Raw genomic sequence first — 19,406 nt, 5'->3', positions numbered from 1 at the left:
ACTCTGTGTGTGTGTGTGTGTGTGTATGAGAGAGAGAGTTCCTGTAGGGGAGTATATTCCACCTGGAAAATGTACTGGAGATGGGATTTGTTGCAATCTGTTGCATTCTGAAAGCAAGAAAAGTTATTCTTCAGTGAAAAGTAATTTTATGAGCTGAAGATAAAATTCACACCTGGCAGTGATATTTTCAGCCATATTTAGATAGTGGGAAAAACCTCATCAGAGACAGATCAGATCCTCTGGTGCAACCCAATGGCACAGAATGCACAGGGATGTGTATGCAAATGTGGTTTAAAACTCTGCTCTCTGCAGGCATGTCATCCCTGGGCTGCATTAGAGGAGTCTGGGGGTGCATTAGAGGAGTCTTGGGGTACAATCCAAGGATCAGCATAGAGTAAAGTTGTCCCGACACCTGCTTTCCTGAAGCCACAACCTTTTTCTCTGCTGCCTCGACAGCCAGGAGAGTGTGTGGTATAGGAGTTGCTACGCTGGCACTATACCACCAGAGGGTGACCCTCACACTGGGGCAATCTTCCTTTGGTTAAGATGGCTTTAAGGCCAGATCACACCAGCATATAGATGGCGTTGGAGAATCCTGCCCTGTATAGAATACATGCATTTTATCAATTGCTTTTAATATGGTGGATTTAGTGTTTTCAATTGTATGTTGCCCCTCAGCTTTATGGTAAATGCATTTAAAAAACTGACTTACAATTTCTGCCTTTTTTTCTTCTTTGATTCCACTTTCTCTTTCTTGCCATATACCTTGGAACTGTTTTTAATGTCATTACTTCTCTCTTCCAGCAAGCCAGCTTCCTCCCCATATACCCAGTGTTGCATTCTCTTTGGTCTTCTCCACGTTCCCAGTCTGTCTCTGTCCTCATCTTTTATTCCTATTCTCTCTTGTTTTCTAATCTCCTTCCCAAGCCTTCTTAGCCCTTTACTCCTCCTCCTTCCCTTTTCTAACCTCTCCTCTCAACATCTTCCTCTTCTTACCTCAGTTCCACTTGTTCCTATCAAATCCACTCAGCCCATGATGACTCCCCTCCCCCAAATCCACTTCCCCCCCTCACTCACAATGCAAATTACTCCCTCCACTCCACTCACCCCACTCCAGAGGAAAACAGAAAGAAAACGTTGCGAATGGAACATGCAGTCTTCTTTTTAGCCCCAACCACCTGGCATTTCCATCTGCTTCTGCTAGCCCCTACCTAGCATAGTGACCAGCCCAAGGCTAGTAGTGCTGCGTGGTTTTTATTCTTTCTTCTGATTCTTTATTTCTATCTTTTTTTTCTAGGTGAAGCTGGAGTTAAAGGAGACAAAGGAAACTCTGGCCTTCCTGGAATGAAGGGACAGAAGGGAGTGAAGGGGGACACTTGTGAGAATGGGACCAAAGGAGAGAAGGGAGACAAGGGAGAGCTGGGCTTACAGGGGCTAGATGGGGAAAATGGAGATAAAGGGGAAAAGGGAGAGCTGGGGGAAAAGGGGCATTGTGGGGAGCCAGGGGAGAGAGGAGAGAGGGGGGAAAAAGGGGAAGGTGGAATAAAAGGGGAAAAAGGCAGCAAAGGAGACGCTGGAGTTGAGGGTATTCCTGGGATGAATGGACAACAGGGAGAAAAGGGTGAGCCAGGCAGTAAGGGTGAAAAAGGGGACTTGGGACCAGCTGGTGTGATGGGACCTCTTGGGCCAAAGGGAAATCCTGGTAGTAAAGGGGCCCGAGGAGCTAGTGGAAAGAAAGGCTCCAGAGGTATCAAAGGCTCCAAGGGTGATAACTCAAAAGTCCGAAGATCAGCGTTCAGTGCTGGCTTGTCAAAGTCTTTCCCTCCACCAAATGTCCCTATTAAATTTGACAAGATTTTGTACAATGATCAGGAAGATTATAATCCTTCTACAGGCAAGTTCAATTGCAGCATTCCTGGAGCGTATGTCTTTGCTTATCACATGACGATCAGAGGGCGGCCTGCTCGAATCAGCATTGTGGCACAAAACAAGAAGATAGTCAAAACCCGTGAAACACTTTATGGTCAAGAGATAGACCAGGCATCTTTCCTGATCATTTTGAAATTAAATGCAGGGGATCAGGTTTGGCTGGAGGTTGGACGGGATTGGAATGGGATCTATGTTAGTGCTGAAGATGACAGCATATTTACAGGGTTTCTTTTGTATCCAGATGATATTTTTGAGACCATAGCATAAGTATATGATAATAAACACACTACTAAGAAACAAAACATTTATTTCACTCTGATTGTCAGTAGGGGGTGGAGGGAGAAGGGTGAAGGAGAAAGAATGTGTTACTTTAGTGAAATAGATGTCATAATCTTTCTATACAAATATTTATATTTGTAATAAACTGATTAATTTTAACTAAAGAGCCCCAAAAGATGCAACCACCCTCTATGATGATGCCTAATTTTCATGATCATATAAGGAAAATTACACAAATGCATTCAGGAAGACATAGATCCCAAAGAGATTTTATTTACACTTCAGACCCAGGCTAGATCATCAAATGGTTAAAATTACACAGAGAAAGTCAGTATCTTAGTTTAATTCAGATAAGGCCAAATCTTGCAGTAATTACAAGTCAAAATGTCCATGGGAGTCAGTGTTGAAGTTAGCTGGAGTTTCAAATTTTAGCTAAGGATTGTAGGATTTGACTCAGAGATTAATCAGATACAATTGCAAGTAGTAGGTTTCTTCAAATCATGTTCATAGATTTAAAAATGTCTGCTGTCAAACGAGTATTATGTGTTACTTTATACATGGTAATGCATGGAATAAAAGGTTGATTTAGAGATTGCATTATAATCACTCAATCAGTGCAAACATCTCTGTTCATCAAATTATTGTTGTATTTACAAGAACTGAATATCTTTGGAATGGTAAAGAATAAAATAAGATGATTGCCTAATCTAATTTATTTTTTCCTATGATACACAGAGAAAAATACATTAATGTGCTGGTTGACAACATTGTAGCTGATGGAACAATTAGTTCAAATGATTTAGAGGAAAAGTACTTCTGTAAATGGTGTTTGGCTGTGGCATATCATTGTATGATCAGAAAAGTCCTATAACTCAGTGAATGTTTAATGAACACCTGGACAACTTTTTAAGAATTCCTTTGCCAAAGCCAACCTGAATTTAGGGAAGTAAAAATAAGAAATGAAGTAATCTTGGGATACCAGAATTGATCCAGGTCCTTATTAGCACTGTATCAGATAGTGTTTAGATAGTGCTGTATCAAAGCCATTCAATGCCTTCTCTGACATTTATTAACTTCATAATTCCTTTTAGAACTTCAGAACAATATTGGGCATATTCAGTATGATAAATGGAATGGTTCTGAAAATCTGATCACTCTCTTGCTACGATGAAAGTGACATCACATATTCCTCTCTCCCAATTCTTGGTACTGGAACCATCACTTCTTAGGAAATCACAATTCAACAACTACCTGAACTCACAAACAAAATTACACTTCAAAAAGAATGACCAAGAAAGCATCTGTGTTCTTGGGTGGTAGGATTCTAAGGCAACCATTCAGAGGGCCATAAGCTACCCCTTTAAGGCACAGCTAGGAGCAGGGGTGTCTCTAGGTATTTTGTCGCCCCAAGCACGGCAGGCAGGCTGCCTTCGGCGGCTTGCCTGCGGGAGGTCCCCAGTCCTGTGGATTCAGCGGCAGCCTGCGGGAGGTCTGCCGAAGCCGCGGAACCAGTGGACCCTCCGCAGGCACGCTGCCGTAGGCAACCTGTCTGCCGCCCTCGCGGCGCCGGCAGATCGCCCCACCGTGGCTTGCAGCCCTGGGCACGCGTTTGGCGTGCAGGTCCCTGGAGCCGTCCCTGGCTAGGCGCTCACAATAAAAACAGACTGTGTGTAATTGAGGAGGCTCCCTGCTCTGGCCTGGGGTTGGCCTATATAATCAGAAAAGAGGCAAATGCAGAGGGGAGAGAGCAGATTAGTTAGGGAGGAGGTAGTCGTTAGTGAAGGTCCGTCTCAGGCTCCTGGTGACTAGCTGGACTAAGGTATAGAGTTTGTTTTGCTGAATCTGTTTGGGAGGCTAGAAGCCTGGCTCTCAGATCAGGGCCTTATGAACTTTTCAGCAAATGTTTTATGGACATACAGACAAAACATCTGGAAAGGATCTAGAATTACAGATTCAACAACGACAAAGAGTCCTAAGTCTATAAGGTGCCACAGGATTCTTTGTCGCTTTTTACAGATCCAGACTAACATGGCTACCCCTTGGAGATTCAACAACATGATTTGACCTCCTAAAGCTGGAAAACATCAAAAACAAACCCGTGGAAAATATTTTCCATGGTATGAGACCAGTGGATATGAAGAAGGGGCAGATTGTATCTGCCTACTGTGGGTTTCTTTCACCTTCTTCTGAAGCATCTGGTTTTGGCCACTATCAGAGATGGGACATGGAATTAGATGGAGCTTGAGTCTGATTTAGTATGACTATTTCAATGATCAAAAAGGGGAATTTTAGATAAGAAGTAGTAGTAAAAACTGTACTTGCCATATCACTTCAACCACATAAAATCCCCTAGAGATCAACCTTGACATAAGGCCTGATTCCAAAATCCATAGAAGTCAATGGAAAAACTCTCACTAATTTTATGGGTTTCAGAACAGATCCTTTATGAATAATACAAAGATCCACTAAAACGAACAGCTTTAATGAAATTTAACAGAATTTCAAAACGTTAATTTAGCTGCACTCTCTGCCCAAGGCAGGCATTCTCTGGAGCATGAAATCACATCCAACAGCATTAACACTGCCATAATGGCATTTCACCAAGAGAAAGCAACAGCCCAGTTAGCTTTCCAATAGAATTGTACATGCAATGTTCCTGGGAGAGATGTGCAACTCCACTAGTCACATACATCCTCACAGTCCAAAGTGTCTCATATACAGATATATAAATTATATACATACGAACCACTTCACCCCTAATTATAATATGACCACCTCTGGGGTGAAACATGGCAACTTTTTAACAGCGCACAGCAACACGACACCCCATTTTAGACCAGAAGATGAAGAAATGCAGTGTAGTGTTGCTACTGAAGATGGAATGTAGCCAGGACAACAAGGGTTTCACAGCCGTCCGTACTCTTGCATTTTTGCCAGTGCTCAAGACCTTGGTGTCCCTTACAATCTAAATAGACAAGACAGACAAAGGATAGGAAGGAAACACCCACAGAGAGTTGAAGTGAATTGTCCAAGCAGCCTGTCAGTTGCAAAGCAAGAAATAGAACCCAGGTCTCCTGACTCCCAGTTCAGTGCTCTATCTGCTGGATGATGCTCCCTCTCAGCTAAGGACACTTGCTGTGGTTGGTTAAAGTTTTCTTGTGTTATTATTATAAATAGCAAGGTCCTGATCCAATATTAATTGAAGTCAATGGCGGTCTTTCCACTGATTTCAATGGATGCTGGATCAGACTTTACAGAAATACAGTGAATTGGAGAGGTTAAATGGTCTTTTCACACTTGGTTCTCTCACTTAAATTGTCATCATGCCTTCAATATCTTCTTTAAATACCACCATAAATCATGTACTTCATTTCTAATTTTTTAAAATATTGTTTCAAGATTAAGGCATAGCAAGGCTTCTTATGTGCACTGAGAAAATTAACTTCAGAGAACTTCTGTTAAATTCTAAGATAAAAGACAAGCCAATTTTAAAAGACTGATTCTATCTACCTGCAAAATTAAAAATGTCTGTCAACTCATCAGCCTCACAGCTCAGTTTAAACACCAGTAATTCAAATATAACATGTACCAGCTTTATCAAGTAGTTGCGACCTAATTTGGTACTTATTCTGAGTATGTTAGTATACGGTTTGAATTCAGAGGGCTAGCCATATAAAGGATGCTGGGTATGGTCTATAAATTCTTTGACAGCTGTTAAATATTTGGAAAAAATATTGTAAATTTGGACTTCTGCTGTCACAATACTACTTAGTTACTTGTGCATGCCCACTGCAACACACCTGGTCCATGTAACAGATGGTTGTATCTGGACACCCAACAAGTTTCTGTTCTTGTTCTGAACTGTTCTGAACTTTCTGTATGAATAAACTATATGTCAGTTTCTGGGGAAAAGAGCTCATCGGGGTTTGCGGGCTCTGAAGAAACTGCCCACATAATCCTCGCTAGAAATTGGTTGGCTCTCTGTGGAGAACAGCAGCCAGTAATTCTATATGCAAGTTTTGAAGAGAGCAGGGATGCAATGGCAAATGACTCGTTGTTCACGCAGGCCAAGTGTTGCCTGTGAGTGTGGTTTGGAAGATAAAGCCCCTGCTTCCTTACAAAACTCTGTGGGTGAAAGTCACTTATGGTGCAGAGGGGCAGCACAAGTCCTTCAATACATTAAGCCCTGCAGAAGGCACTATGTGGGGATACTGCAAGCAGAGGATTTGTGCAAGAGTGTTGTGCACCCATACATGCTATGGAAAGGGTCTCGGCTAGCACAGAAGGCCGTATGTGGGAGGGCTGGGCCAGGCAAAGGGACAGGCTGCAGGATGCACATTAATACAAATCCATTGGCCTTCAAAACCCCTGTGCAAATGGATTGAAGGGGCTGTGATTGGTACTGCAGCTCATAGGCAATAGTAACTACTGTTATTGGGAGGGGCAGTGCAGCAGCCTTGCTCGCTGACCTGTGGATGGGATAGTGGATCTCACCTCTCCACTCCCTCTGCATTCCACCTGGTTAGAGTCTTTAGCCTCAGGTTTTATGCAGGTGGAATGAATTTCATAATGAACCACTTCCTGGAAAGGGAGAGAGAAACACTGGATGGGTCACTGATGAGGGAAGCAGCTTTCCCAAAGGCTGGGTATCAGTTACAGCCAGGTGGTAGATACTATTTCATACTTGTAAGTAACTTAGAACCTCTGGCCTGCTTGGTGATCCTTTAAAAAGTGAGTGTGAGGCATGTTTGTGTGCATTCTATTTTTCCTCATATAAACTTGATTTAATTCAGATAAATGAAACTGGATTCTTGCTAGATTTTAGTCAGGGTTCATTGGGGGAGCAATGAGAAAAATAAACCTGTCTTCAGAGAGAAAAGGAATTATCTTATCTAATATAAAATAACATTAACAACAATGTTCTGAAAAGTATTGTTCTACATTTAGTATCTTTCTTAGTTCAGTCTTTTGGCCATACCAAGTTTTGTTTATTAGTCCAAATGCCTTTGATCAGATCAACCTACAGCTGGGTTTATAAATTGCTCAAAACTAGTTTTTAATCTTCTGTGCAAACAAATACACACATTAACCTTCCCCCACCCCCAGCCCCTTCCTCTTTGTAAGCAGAGATTCACAGGGCTCTCGCCCTGCTAGTATTTTCCTATCTCTGAGAGGCCATGCAAAACTTTCCTGATCAAAAGACTTAATTTCTTTAAACCAAGCAAAGTGGAAGGAGGACTGACATTGAAAGAAATACACAGATTTGCTGTCTTGCTGTGTGTTGAACATTGCAAATGAGTGACACTTGGCAGGTCTATTTACACCTGCTGCAGAGCTAGGCTTTATCCTTTTGTTGCCTGTTTCTTAAATAAATCCCGTTCATATCTGTTGCTTCTGTGATAAGGTGAGTGAGGAGTCCTACGAAGAGCTGAATTTTGGCTGGATATATAATAAATAGAGCTGCTTAGAAAACTTTTTGCTGAAACAGTTTTCCATTGGAAAATACCATGTCAGATTTTTTAAAATTTTTTTTACAAAATCAGTAGACTGATAAGAATTCCGATGGGGGCATAAATCTTGAAATTAATTTTTCTTTATTTTGAAATTTCATTTAGGAAAATAAAATTTCATGTAAAAACTTTAATTTTTTCATTTTATTATGTCATGACATCAGTAGTATTGCATCATGATGTCTCAAGTTGTCCTATATTAGTGAAATATTCTATTCTATATATTTTAAATAGTAAGGGCAGCTGATATGTAATCAGACTGAAACATCTTTTCTTATTTTCTAAGTCAAAATGTTCCTGTTTGACTCTTTGACCTAGAAAATAAGATAGGTACTCAGTATACTGATGTAGGAGCAGTTGTTTTCAGTAGCCTAGAAAAATGATTCTGGGCTATCACCACCTCTGGTGATATAGTTTGCATTTCTGTAGTGCCCTCCAGTTGAGAACCTCAATGTTCTCTAGAGACACTAGTGAATGTGTCCTCAAGCCACTTTTGTGACGGGCGTATCAATAGCCCCTCTATTTTACTGGAGGTAAACTCAGACAGAGAGAGGTGAAATGGCTCACCCCATGTCAGGTAGGACAAGCCTGGAATACAACCCAGGTACCCTGACACCCACTCCTGTCTCTTTACCACAAGACTTGCCACTGTCCCACAGTATAAAGCAAGCTTCCCTGATAGAAAATCATCCTCAATTTCTCAGTCTCTATTTTTAAATGATTGTGCCTTTTTATTACAAGCTGCAGCAGAAGGGGGGAAAAAACAGTGGGCTTGATTCTCCTTGTGCAGTTACTTATACTAGTGGCAAGGGCTAGTAAATCTGAATGGGAGTGTTCTGCACTCACTTTGTGCTAATGTGAATAACTACACAAAGTGCAAGGAAAGGGAGACTTAGGCATAACATGTTTTTGTAGGACCTGCTAGGTACAATTCATACCCATTAAACTAACTAAACTGGGTTCTCATGTAGTCCCATCACCACAGCGGGGGCACATCTGGATCATTAAAAAAGAGAAACATAAAAATAAATGGAAATCAGGTTGTATTGTCTGTGCTCTTCTATTAATAATGTCCTAAATCATTTGAAATGAATCTGTGCCCCAGGAATCTTGTTAATATTTCATGTCACTGTCCAGTTTTCCATTTACTGTATTTATTCATGTGTCTGTGGGATCAGGCCTCTTTGCAACAGTTTCATTTTCTACAATGTCTTTCACATCAGCCCAAACTAAACAAACTAAAAATAGTGTACAGGTTAGGGCCTGATTATGCCACCCCTTGAGGCTGATGAGTCATGTTGCAATCCAGTATACTGAGATTACCAAACTCTTTCAGTTCTTACTTGAAAATGTTTTATTTCTAACTTGCTTATGCTTCTCAGTTTCCCACCATCAGTTATTTATTCCTAATGACTTCATAGACTATCAGGGTTGGAAGGGACCTCAGGAGGTTATCTAGTCCAACTGCCTGCTCAAAGCAGGACCAATCCCCAGATTTTTACCCCAGTTCCCCAAATGGCCCCCTTAAGGATTGAGCTCACAACCCTGGGTTTAGCAGGCCAATGCTCAAACCACTGAGCTATCCCTCCCCCTAATATAATATAATTAATTAATATAATACTAATATTGTCACCATACAAAGAGCTAAATTAACCCCTGGTTTGACCCCTTTAGCTTCAGTGGGGTTTTATGAGGGGTGAATTCGATCCCAGCCCTTATGCAGCTTTCCCCCTCAGTTTATACCATATCCTGTCTGCAATATTGTAATTTCTGTTCTGCACAATGAGGGAGGCTTCACGGGTGACACTGAATAATTTGGTTCTGCTTGTGTTCCTTGCCACTCATTTATCCTCTGTTCAGGGGGATTGTATTTGTGTATACAATTCAGGGGGATTGTATTTGTGGGTAATGTGGTTTGTGTTCAGACATGGCATCCCACTAGCCCGATCAGCTGATATGCACTGGGACCAAGGCCACCTGGAAAGCTGGTGTTTGACTGCTGGTGTTGCCTTAATAGACTAGCTGATGTAATCTCTCACCAACCACACGCTCCTTTGGGAGATACCATTTGTCATTAAGCTGCAAATCAGCAAGACATTCATGCTCAGTGGGGCCTTTTTTTTCATCCTTTCTTCTAGGTATATCGGGGAGGGCATGACTAAACCGCAAGTGCATAGGAAGCACTCAGGTAAGCAAGCAGCTCCAGTGCTGTAGACCAGTTTGAACAAAACTGAATGTGTTTCAGTGAAAGCACAGTGATTTCATGAAATAAATTCATAATGGTTTTGAAGACACCATAAAACTATCTCACTTTAAGGACTGAGACGTGTCATAAACATTTGTAGCTTTGCTATAATGTCAATTGTGTGGACAAAAAAAGTCTTTGGGGGGGGAGGAGAATCTTTCAATGTGAATTAAAATGCGTTCAAGGGCTATCACTGTCAGTTAATCAGATGTGTCTGTGAAATGGAGAAGATTCTTAATAGGGAATATTTATCAAATGGTGGGGAGGCTGGCATTGTTGTTTTGCAATATTCACTATTATTTGTTCATGGTCAAAGCACTGCCATAATCTTGTGTGTCATTTCAGAATATTCCTGTGCATACTGGTGTATAGTATAGCTGGGTTCAGTTTAACAACTGCTGTGTCCTTTATCCAGAGGTGCCTGCATTGTATGTTTATACTTGGTGTGGCAGTGGCCACTTTGGGCAAGTTAGAAAACTGTTTCCATTCTAATCTCCTTTTTGAGTTGCTCCTAACTTCATTCAGCTAATTCCTTTCGGGCTGAAATTTTCCATATTTGGTTTCAGCCCATAGCTAACACTGGGGGACATTTATCCCTGAGTAAGTGGCTCTCTCATCCTTTATTCCTGCAGGAAAAAATATTAGTTCATTTTATACATTGTGATTGGAAAGTTTGTGCAAACATGACTTGCGTGTGAACTGGAAATACTTCTTGTTTTGTGAGTCTTACTGAGATCTGTTGCTTTCTCTGGAAAAATGCTAAAGTTCATAATGCTCAATATTACTTATAAAAATGGAACCTCAGTGGGACTGCTCACAAGCTTGAAAGTTGGCACATACATAAGTGTTTGCAGAATCGAGACCTTGCATGGTAAACATTTTGATTTGCCAACAAGCATGGGTGGCAAGTTTGTAGAAATTTTGATGGTGCCCAGAACCCGCTCCCCAACTCCGCCCCCACCTGCCTAAGGCTCTGGGAGGGAGTTTGGGTGAGGGAAGGAGGTCTGGGGTGCAGGTCCTGGGCTGGGGATTAGGGTGCGGGAGGGATGCAGGGTGCAGGCTTCGGGATGGAGTTTGGGTGCTGGGTGCAGGCTCCGGGCTGGGGTAGGGGGTGGATGTGCAGGAGGGGGTGAGGGGTGCAGGCTTTGGGATGGAGTTTGGGTGCAGGCTCTGGGCTGGGGGTGGGGGTGTAGGAAGGGGTGAGGAGTGCAGGTTCTGGGAGGGAGTTTGGGGGTGGGAAGGGGTGTGTGGGAAAGGGGAGGTGGTGCACACTCTGGGAGGGAGTTTGGGGATAGGAGGGAATGCAGGGGTGAGGGCTGTGGGGCTGGGGACCAATAAAGCCACATGCTAGAACATACTGTTGGACAGAAACAACGTTTGGTCCAAATATCTTCTTTTAATGATTTCTTCCCTCCCCCACCTCATGCATTATAATATTCCTAGCATGTAATGGTATTTGAACTACTTAGTCTATGTTTTGATAAGTTGGGTGAACATTATTTAAAAGCAAGCTGTTGAACACTTTCAATAACATTAAAAACCAAAATGAAGCAATATAATGAGAAAACATTCCTATTTACTACAATGAAATGCATCTGTGTTCAGCAAGAGAGTAGCTTTCCATATAAAGTTATTTACATCAGGCCAACTAATTTTTTAAAAAAACATTTGCATGAAAAATGATAGCAAATAGAAATTCTAAAATCTCTAACCTCAGTGTTCAGCAATGGGCTCACTCTGTTCCTGTTGAAATTATTGCCAATGATAGCAGATTTAGACTAATGCTGAGCACTTCTGAAATTCCCATCCCTAATAGCTTAAAACCAACTAAGGAGTGGGGGAGGGATCCATTCTCTCCTGCAGAATGAAGCCCACATTTTCACAGAAGTGCACGGGAATCTTCTATTGATTTCAGTGGGTTTATATCAGGCCCTAAATAACACACATGCAATTACGTGTGTGCCATGATGGCCATGGGGGAAGGCATGACTGACAGGGGCGGCTCTACAAAGTAGGCTGCCCCAAGCAGCGCGGAGCGCTGCGCCGCCCTTCCCCAGTCCCGCGGCGGGTCCCCTCTTCCCGCGGCTCCGGCATCCTGGGGAGGGCGGCATTTCGCTCTGGTGGAGCTCCCGCCGGCATGACTGCGGCAGGTCCACCGGAGCCACTGCGGAGCTCAACCGATCCGCGGGAAGATGGGACCCGCCGCAGTCATGCCTGCGGCAGGTCCGCTGCCCGGCCCGTGGACCTGCCGCAGGCACGCCGGCGGGAGCTCCACCGGAGCCAAATGCTGCCCTCCCCAGGATGCCGCCCCAAGCAGGCGCTTGGCCCGCTGGTGCCTAGAGCCGCCCCTGATGACTGATATGCTTAACTTTGGTACACACGCTTAGGCACATATTTTTTTTGAACACCAGGGTCTTATAGCCTGCCAGACAGCTAAACTAACTCAGTTTCTCACTGTGAGCAATGCAATAATCAATATTTCTATACAAACATAGGTATTATCTTGTAGATACAAATGGTTGCTTTTACTTACCTAGGAGCACAGAAACAGGAAATAAAAACTGAATGACTTTTTAAAAAATGCCCTAATTCATTCTTATGTTTCTCTCTACCTTCCTGGGTTCTAACAAAATTATAGACCAGCTCCTCAGCTGGTGTAAATTGTCATAGCTCCATTGAAGCCAATTGCGCTACCATGGTTTACACCAGCTGAAGGTCTGTCCCTATGATTTTAGGAAACGTGCAGCTGAGAACTATTGAAATTAAAGGAACATTTCAGTTTTCAAAGGAATCTACAGTTTGCTTCTGCTTGAAATCAGTGAGCTGATTTTAATGAATCCAGTTGTAAACCACAGTACATTGAATTTAAGAGAGCATTGCTAACTGATCTGGTTTCTTCATACCTTTAGATTGGAGTTGTGTCCTAGCAAAAGAAATACTGGGAAATTTTTATAAAAGAAGCGTTGGTGAGATAAGCTATTGTTTAAAAGAAAATTCATCTTGTATTAACAAATGGATGGAAATTCACAGTTAAGAATCATATCAAACACCCTCTAATACATAGTTACAACATGGTGCTGAGTTATCTTTCTATCCACATTGTTTCTAGATAATATACATAGCACTTACTAGGGGGTAGACAATTTAATGAGAAATATAAGAAGAGATGGAACCCACAAAGGCACTGGTGTTGCATCGCTGAGTGTCACAGCACCTAAAAAGTCCAGGAACAACACTGTGACACACACAGCTGAATTTGGGGCTTAGGCTCCCTATACAATGGATGGAGAGAGCCCTACCCATAGGAACATAGCTCCCAGTACCCAACCCATAAGAACCTTAACCCTCATAGAATATCAGGGTTGGAAGGGATCTCAGGAGGTCATCTAGTCCAACCCCCCTGCTCAAAACAGGACCAATCACCAGACAGATTTTTGCCTCAGATCCCTAAATGGCCCTCTCAAGGATTGAATTCACAACCCTAGGTTTAGCTGGCCAATGCTCAAACCACTGAGCTATCCCTCCCCTTACTTCAGGTACCCTACCCATAGGAACCCCAACCTGAGGGTGGGGAGCCTGACCCATTAGAACCCTAACTCTAGCTCCAAATACCCTACCCAGAGGAATCCTGACCCTGGGGTGGGGAGCCCTATCCATAAGAATCCTAACCCTAGCTCCAAGTAGCCTAACCACAGGAACCCTAACCCTAGCTTCAAGAACCTTACCCTTAGAAAACCTAACTCTGGCTTCAAGTACACTAACCATGGGAGCCCTACCCATAGGAACCGTAACCCTAGGGATGGGAGCCCTAACCAAACCCCAGCTCCAAGTAACACATCCACAGTAAATCTAAACCTTGCTCCAAGCACCCTAATTATAGGAACCCTATCTCTAGGGCAGGGATCCCTACGCATAGGAACCATAACCCCAGTGCGGGGAGCCCTACACATAGGAACCCTGAATTTGGCTCGAGTGCCCTACCCATAACAACCTCAACCTTATGGCGTTGAGTCCTACCCATACAAACCCAAACACTAGATCCAGGTACCCTACCCATAGGAACAACAACCATAGGGCAGAGAGTCCTAGTCATAAGAACTGTAACTGCAGGGTGGGGAGTCCTACTCATAGGACCCATAACCCCAGTTCCAACTACCCTATACTGAAGAAACCTAAACCTAGCTCCAGTTACCCTACCTGTAGGAACCCCAAGTCTAGGGAGGGGAGCCCTACCCATAGGAACCCTAACTCTAGCCCCAATTACCCTATGCATAGATACCCCAACACTAGAGCGGGTAGCCCTACTCATAGGAACCCTAACCCTGTTTTTAATTACCTTACCCAGAGGACCCCTAGCTCCATGAACCCTAACCATAGCTCCAAGGAACCAATCCTTAGGAAACCTAAACCTTCCAGTAAGTAACCTTTAACCCTAGGCTAGGAGCCCTACCAAAGGGAATCCTAATTGTAGCTCCAGGTACCCTACCCATTGGAACCCTGACCCCAATTTGAAGTCCCCTACCCATTGGAGCCCTAGCTATAGGAGTTGAGCTATACCCATATGAACCCAAACCCTAACTCCAGGTACCCTATGCAGAGGAACTGTAACTGTAGGGCGGTGAGCCCTACTCATAGGAACCTTAAACCTAGCTCCGAGTTCCCTACCCATAGAAACCCTAACCCTTGTACCAGGTACCCTACCCATAAGGACCTTAATGCTAGTTCCAGGTGCCCTACTCAAAGGAATCCTAACTCTAGCTGAAGGTAGCCTACCCATATGAACCCTAACACTAGGGTAGGGAGCCTTACCCATAGAAACCGTAACCCCTGCACCAGGTACCCTACCCATAGGAACCTTAACCTTAATTCCTGGTAGCCTAAGCACAGGAACCGTAGCTCCAAGTATGCTATCCATACCCTAACCCTAACCATAGCTCCAAGTACCCTAACCATAGGAACCCTAACCCTAGGGTGGGGAGCCTTACCCAAAGGAGCCCTAACCATAGCTCCAGGTACCCTACCCATAGGAATCCTAACCCGAACTGGAGATAATCTACCCATATGAACCTTAACCTTAGTGCGGGGAGCCCTACCTATAGGAACCTTAATCCTAGAGTGTGGACCCCTACCCATAAGAACCCTAACCTTAGTGTGGGGAGCTCTAACCATAGGAACATAACTTAGGGGGAGCCCTACTCATCAGAACTCTAACCCTAACTTCTAGTACCCTACCCATACCCTATCTCTTGCTTAAGGTACCTTGCCAATTGGAACCCTAACCCTAGCTCCAGGTACCTAACCCATAGAAACCCTTATCCTAGCTCCAGGCACCCTACCCATAGCAATCCTAATCCTAGCTCCAGGTACTCTATCCATAAGAACCGTAACACTAGGGTGAGGAGTCCTATCCATATGAACCGTAACCCTATTTCCAGGTACCCTGCCCATGGGAACCCTAACCCTTGCTCTAGGTACCCTACCCACAGGAACCCTTAACCTAGTTCGGGGAGCTGTACCCATAATCCTAGGACTGGGAGCCACAACCATAGGAACTGTAACCCTTGATCCAGGTACATTACTCATTGGAGCCTAACTCTAGCTCCAGATACCCTACCCATTAGAACCCTAACTCCAAGTACCATACCCAAAGGAACCCTAACCCTAGGGTGGGGAGACCTACCCATAGGAACTGTAATCTTATCTTGAGGTTCCTTACTCATAGGAACCCTAATCCTAGGAAGGGGAGGCTTACATGTAGGAACCATAACCCTAAGGTGGGAAGCGCTACTCCTAGGAACCCTAACCCTAGCTCCTAGTACCGTACCCATACCCTATCTCATGCTCAAGGTACCCTACCAATTGAAACTCTAACCCTAGCTCCAGGTACCCTAACCATAGGAACCCCAACCCTCATTCCAGGTACCCTACCCCTAGGAACCCTAATTCCAGGTACCCTACCCACAGGAACCCTAACCCTAGCTCCAGATACCCTACCTATAGGGACCCTAATGCTAGATCCAGGTACCTTACCCATAGGAACCTTAACCCTACAGCAGGTAGTCCTATCCATAGGAATCCTAACCCAAGCTCCAAGTACCATAGCCATAGGAATGCTATCCCTAGCTTGAAGTACCAGACTCATAGGAACCCTTTTCCTAGCTCCAGGTACCCTACCCACAGGAACCCTAACCCTCGTTCCAGGTACCCTACTCATAGGGACCCTTATCGTAGCTTGACTTATCCTACTCATAGGATCCCTTATCCTAGCTCCAGGTACTCTACGCACAGGAACCCTAACCACAGCTCCAGATACCCTACCCATAGGAACTCTAACCATAGATCCAGGTACCTTACACATAGGACCTTAACCCTATGGAGGGGAGCCTTACCCATAGAAACCCTAACCCTTGTATCAGGTACCCTACTCAAAAGACACTAATGCTAGCTCCAGGTGCCCTACCCATAGAATCCTAACCCTAGCTTGAGTTAACTACCCATATGAATCCTTATTCTAGGGTACCTATAGGAACCCTAATCCTAGAGCGGGGAGCCCTATCCACAGCAACCCAAGCCCTAAGTAGGGGATGCCTATCCATAGGAACCCTAGCCCTAGGGTGGGGATCTCTAACCATAGGAACCATAACCTAGGGGTGGGGAACCCTAGTCATCGTAACTCTAACCCTAGCTCCTAGTACCCTACCCATACCCCATGTCTTGAAAAAGTACTCTACCAATTGGAGCTCTAATCCTAGCTCGAAGTACCCTACCCATAGGAATCCTAACCCTAGCTCCACGTACCCTACCCATGGGAACGCTAACCCTAGTTCCAGGTACCCTAGTCATAGGAACCCTAACCCTAGGTAGGGGAACTTTAACCCTTTCCCTTGCACCAGTTACCCTACCCATAGGTACTCTGACGCTAGCTCCAGGTACCCTACCCATAGGAACCTTAACCCTATGGCAGGGAGCCCTACCCAAAGGAACCCTAACCAAACTCCAAATACCATACCAATGGGAACACTAACTCTAGCTCCAGGTGCCCTACTCATAGGAATCCTAACTATAGCTGGAAGTAAGCTACCATTATGAATCATAATCCTGGGGTGGGGAGCCTTGCCCATAGGGCCCCTAACACTAGCTCCAGGTACCCTACCCATTGGAACCCTATCTCCAATACCCTACCCATAAGAGCCCTAACCCTAATGTGGGGAGCCCTACCCATAGGAACCCTAACCTTAGCTCCAAGTTCCATACCCATAGGAACCCTAAGACCACCGTATAACTTTTAGATGAGTGGTTAGAGCAGTCACCTGGGATGTGGGAGACTCAGGTTTGATTTCTCTCTCTCTGCCAGAAGTGGAGACAAGACTTGAACCGGAGTCTCCCAACTCTGAGTACTCTAACCATTGAGCTATAGGATGGGTGCAGAAACTACAGCCTGCGGGCTGCATCCGGCCCATCAGACCTTTTAATCCAGTCCTGGAGCTCCCTCCTGGGAGCAGGGTTGGGAGCTTGTCCCGCTCTGGTGCTCCAGCCTGGGAACAGGCATGGGGGCTTGTCCCACTCCGTGTGGCTCCTGGGAAGCAGATAGCATGTCCCCCCCTCCAGCTCCTACATGTAGGGGTAGCCAGGGGGCTCCACACACTGCTCCTGCCCCAAGCTCTGCCCCCGCAGTTCCTATTGTCTGGGAACGGCAGCCAATGGGAGCTGCAGGGACAGTGCCTGCGGACAGGGCAGAGCCTGCAGATGGGGCAGCGTGCAGAGCCGCCTGGCTGTGCCTCTACATAGGAGACAGAAGAGGGATATGCTGCTGCTTCAGAGAGCTGCTTAAGGTAAGCCCCACCCCAGATCCCGCACCCCCAATTGGAGCCCTCACTTCCCCCCAGCCCCCTGCTCCAGCCCTGATCTTCCTCCCACACTCTGAACCCCTTGGTCCCAGCCTGGAGCACCCTCCTGCATCCCAAATGCCTCATCCCCAGCCCCACCCCAGAGCCCTCACCCCCCTGCTCCCACAACCCTACCCCCAATTTTGTGAGCATTCATGGCCACCCATACAATTTCCATATCCAGATGTGGCCCTCAGGCCAAAAAGTTTGCCCACTCCTGCTATAGGATAATTCCTATGTGGGGTTCCTCAGTCTCTCCTGTTGAAGCTGTTTCAATGTGGATAAATAATGAAAGGGTGGTGGGAGTAGCAGGACTGGAGCCAGGGTCTCCCACCTCCTAGGTGGGAGCCTTTAACCGCTGGACTGCAGAGTTTTTTTCTCTGGCTCTCTGGTAGCTGTAACTACCTTTACTATAGCCTTTAGTCTCATTTTCCAGTTGAGTTTGCATGTGTTTTGTGCTGTCCAGAGGATAAAGTGACCTGCATTTTCCAAGTCAGGTGTGGAACAGAGGAGTAGCTGTGTTATTGTCATTCCAGAGCAGATGGAGGTGGAGGAACAAATGAGAGCTGGTGTAGTGTGTAGCTTGAAAGAATTATTCTTAGCTCCTGTACTTATAAATATAATCTAAACTTTTACAATATTATTTGTATTGTGGCAGTACCTAAAGGTCTCCACCATGCTAGGCACTGTATTCACATGAGTTTTAAAGCAGCCATTGCCCCAAAGAGCTTTCAGTTTAAGCATTTGATATGAGAGAGAGAGAGGGTGAGATGGGATTGTACAAAAGGCGTGCCTGGTTCTCTATTTCTCTTTGAGGAAGCAGAGTGGGTATGTGGGAGAAGAGAGAACTGCAAGGAACTATTTTTCTTTCCATGTAGTTTGGTGGGCATAGAAAAAGGGGAGATGTAAATGTCTTTCCTCTCAGAAGGTGGAAAATGCGGGGCAGGATATAACTCTAGCTTCTCTCCTTAAAGGCAGTGAAGAGATGGTGGGGATGTAACCATGGCACCTTTTCTCTCTGACCGAGGAAGGGATCACCAGCTTAATTTCTGTCATTTACTGTCTCTGTACTTGCGTCCCATCCACCTTTATCTTTCTTTCTGTTGTCCTTACTTTAAGGGTGGCCTGTCACCCCCTCAATGAGAAGACAGTTTTCATTAAGTGAAATTCAGGTCTCTTGAACTTATTTTTCTCCAGATTAGGGCTCCAGTCTGTTCACCAAGTAGTAGATACTCTAAGCAGGAAAATTGGATTTTGCTAAGATGAGGACAAACTAATAAAACAACTACTGGTTTTATTTTAGTTAGGTCATGAATTAAACGAGTAATGCGCCATTTTATGGTGCCTTTTGGAGTACTCCTCTGACATTTCTAGTGATCTACATAAACTTTCATTGCCCCATAACAGTTTATTAAACTCCAGGGTCTTCATAAATCTGCAAACTAGCTTAATAAGATTGTCTGCCATGATTGCTCATCAATTTGGTATTGAAAGGACACCAAACTAGTCAATAAAAATGTCTGTCTATGGCCCTCTTAATCTCAGAGTTTATTTCAT

General features: G+C 44.5%; 1 protein-coding gene and 1 long non-coding RNA gene across 3 annotated transcripts in view; both read left to right on the top strand.

Moving 5' to 3' along the window:
• Positions 1-2,196, top strand: part of OTOL1 (otolin 1) — a 118,666-nt gene extending 116,470 nt beyond the window's left edge. The window contains exon 9 of the mRNA XM_039486948.1: positions 1,298-2,196. Within this exon, the coding sequence (XP_039342882.1) occupies positions 1,298-2,196 (899 nt within the window). The remainder of the gene's footprint in view (positions 1-1,297) is intronic.
• A 4,606-nt stretch (positions 2,197-6,802) lies between these two features.
• The window catches only part of LOC120372398, a 36,212-nt gene continuing 23,608 nt past the window's right edge, over positions 6,803-19,406 (top strand). The window contains exons 1-2 of one of the 2 annotated variants that reach the window (XR_005584946.1): positions 6,803-6,894; positions 9,857-9,906. This is a non-coding gene — a long non-coding RNA (uncharacterized LOC120372398). Of the gene's footprint in view, positions 6,940-9,856; positions 9,907-19,406 lie in introns of both variants that reach the window. The other variant, XR_005584945.1, reaches the window with a different exon arrangement.

Source organism: Mauremys reevesii, linkage group 9 (assembly GCF_016161935.1).
Source record: "Mauremys reevesii isolate NIE-2019 linkage group 9, ASM1616193v1, whole genome shotgun sequence".
Lineage (NCBI taxonomy): Eukaryota > Metazoa > Chordata > Testudines > Geoemydidae > Mauremys > Mauremys reevesii.
The sequence above is the reverse complement of the archived record's forward strand: the minus strand, read 5'-3'. Positions and strand labels throughout refer to the sequence as shown.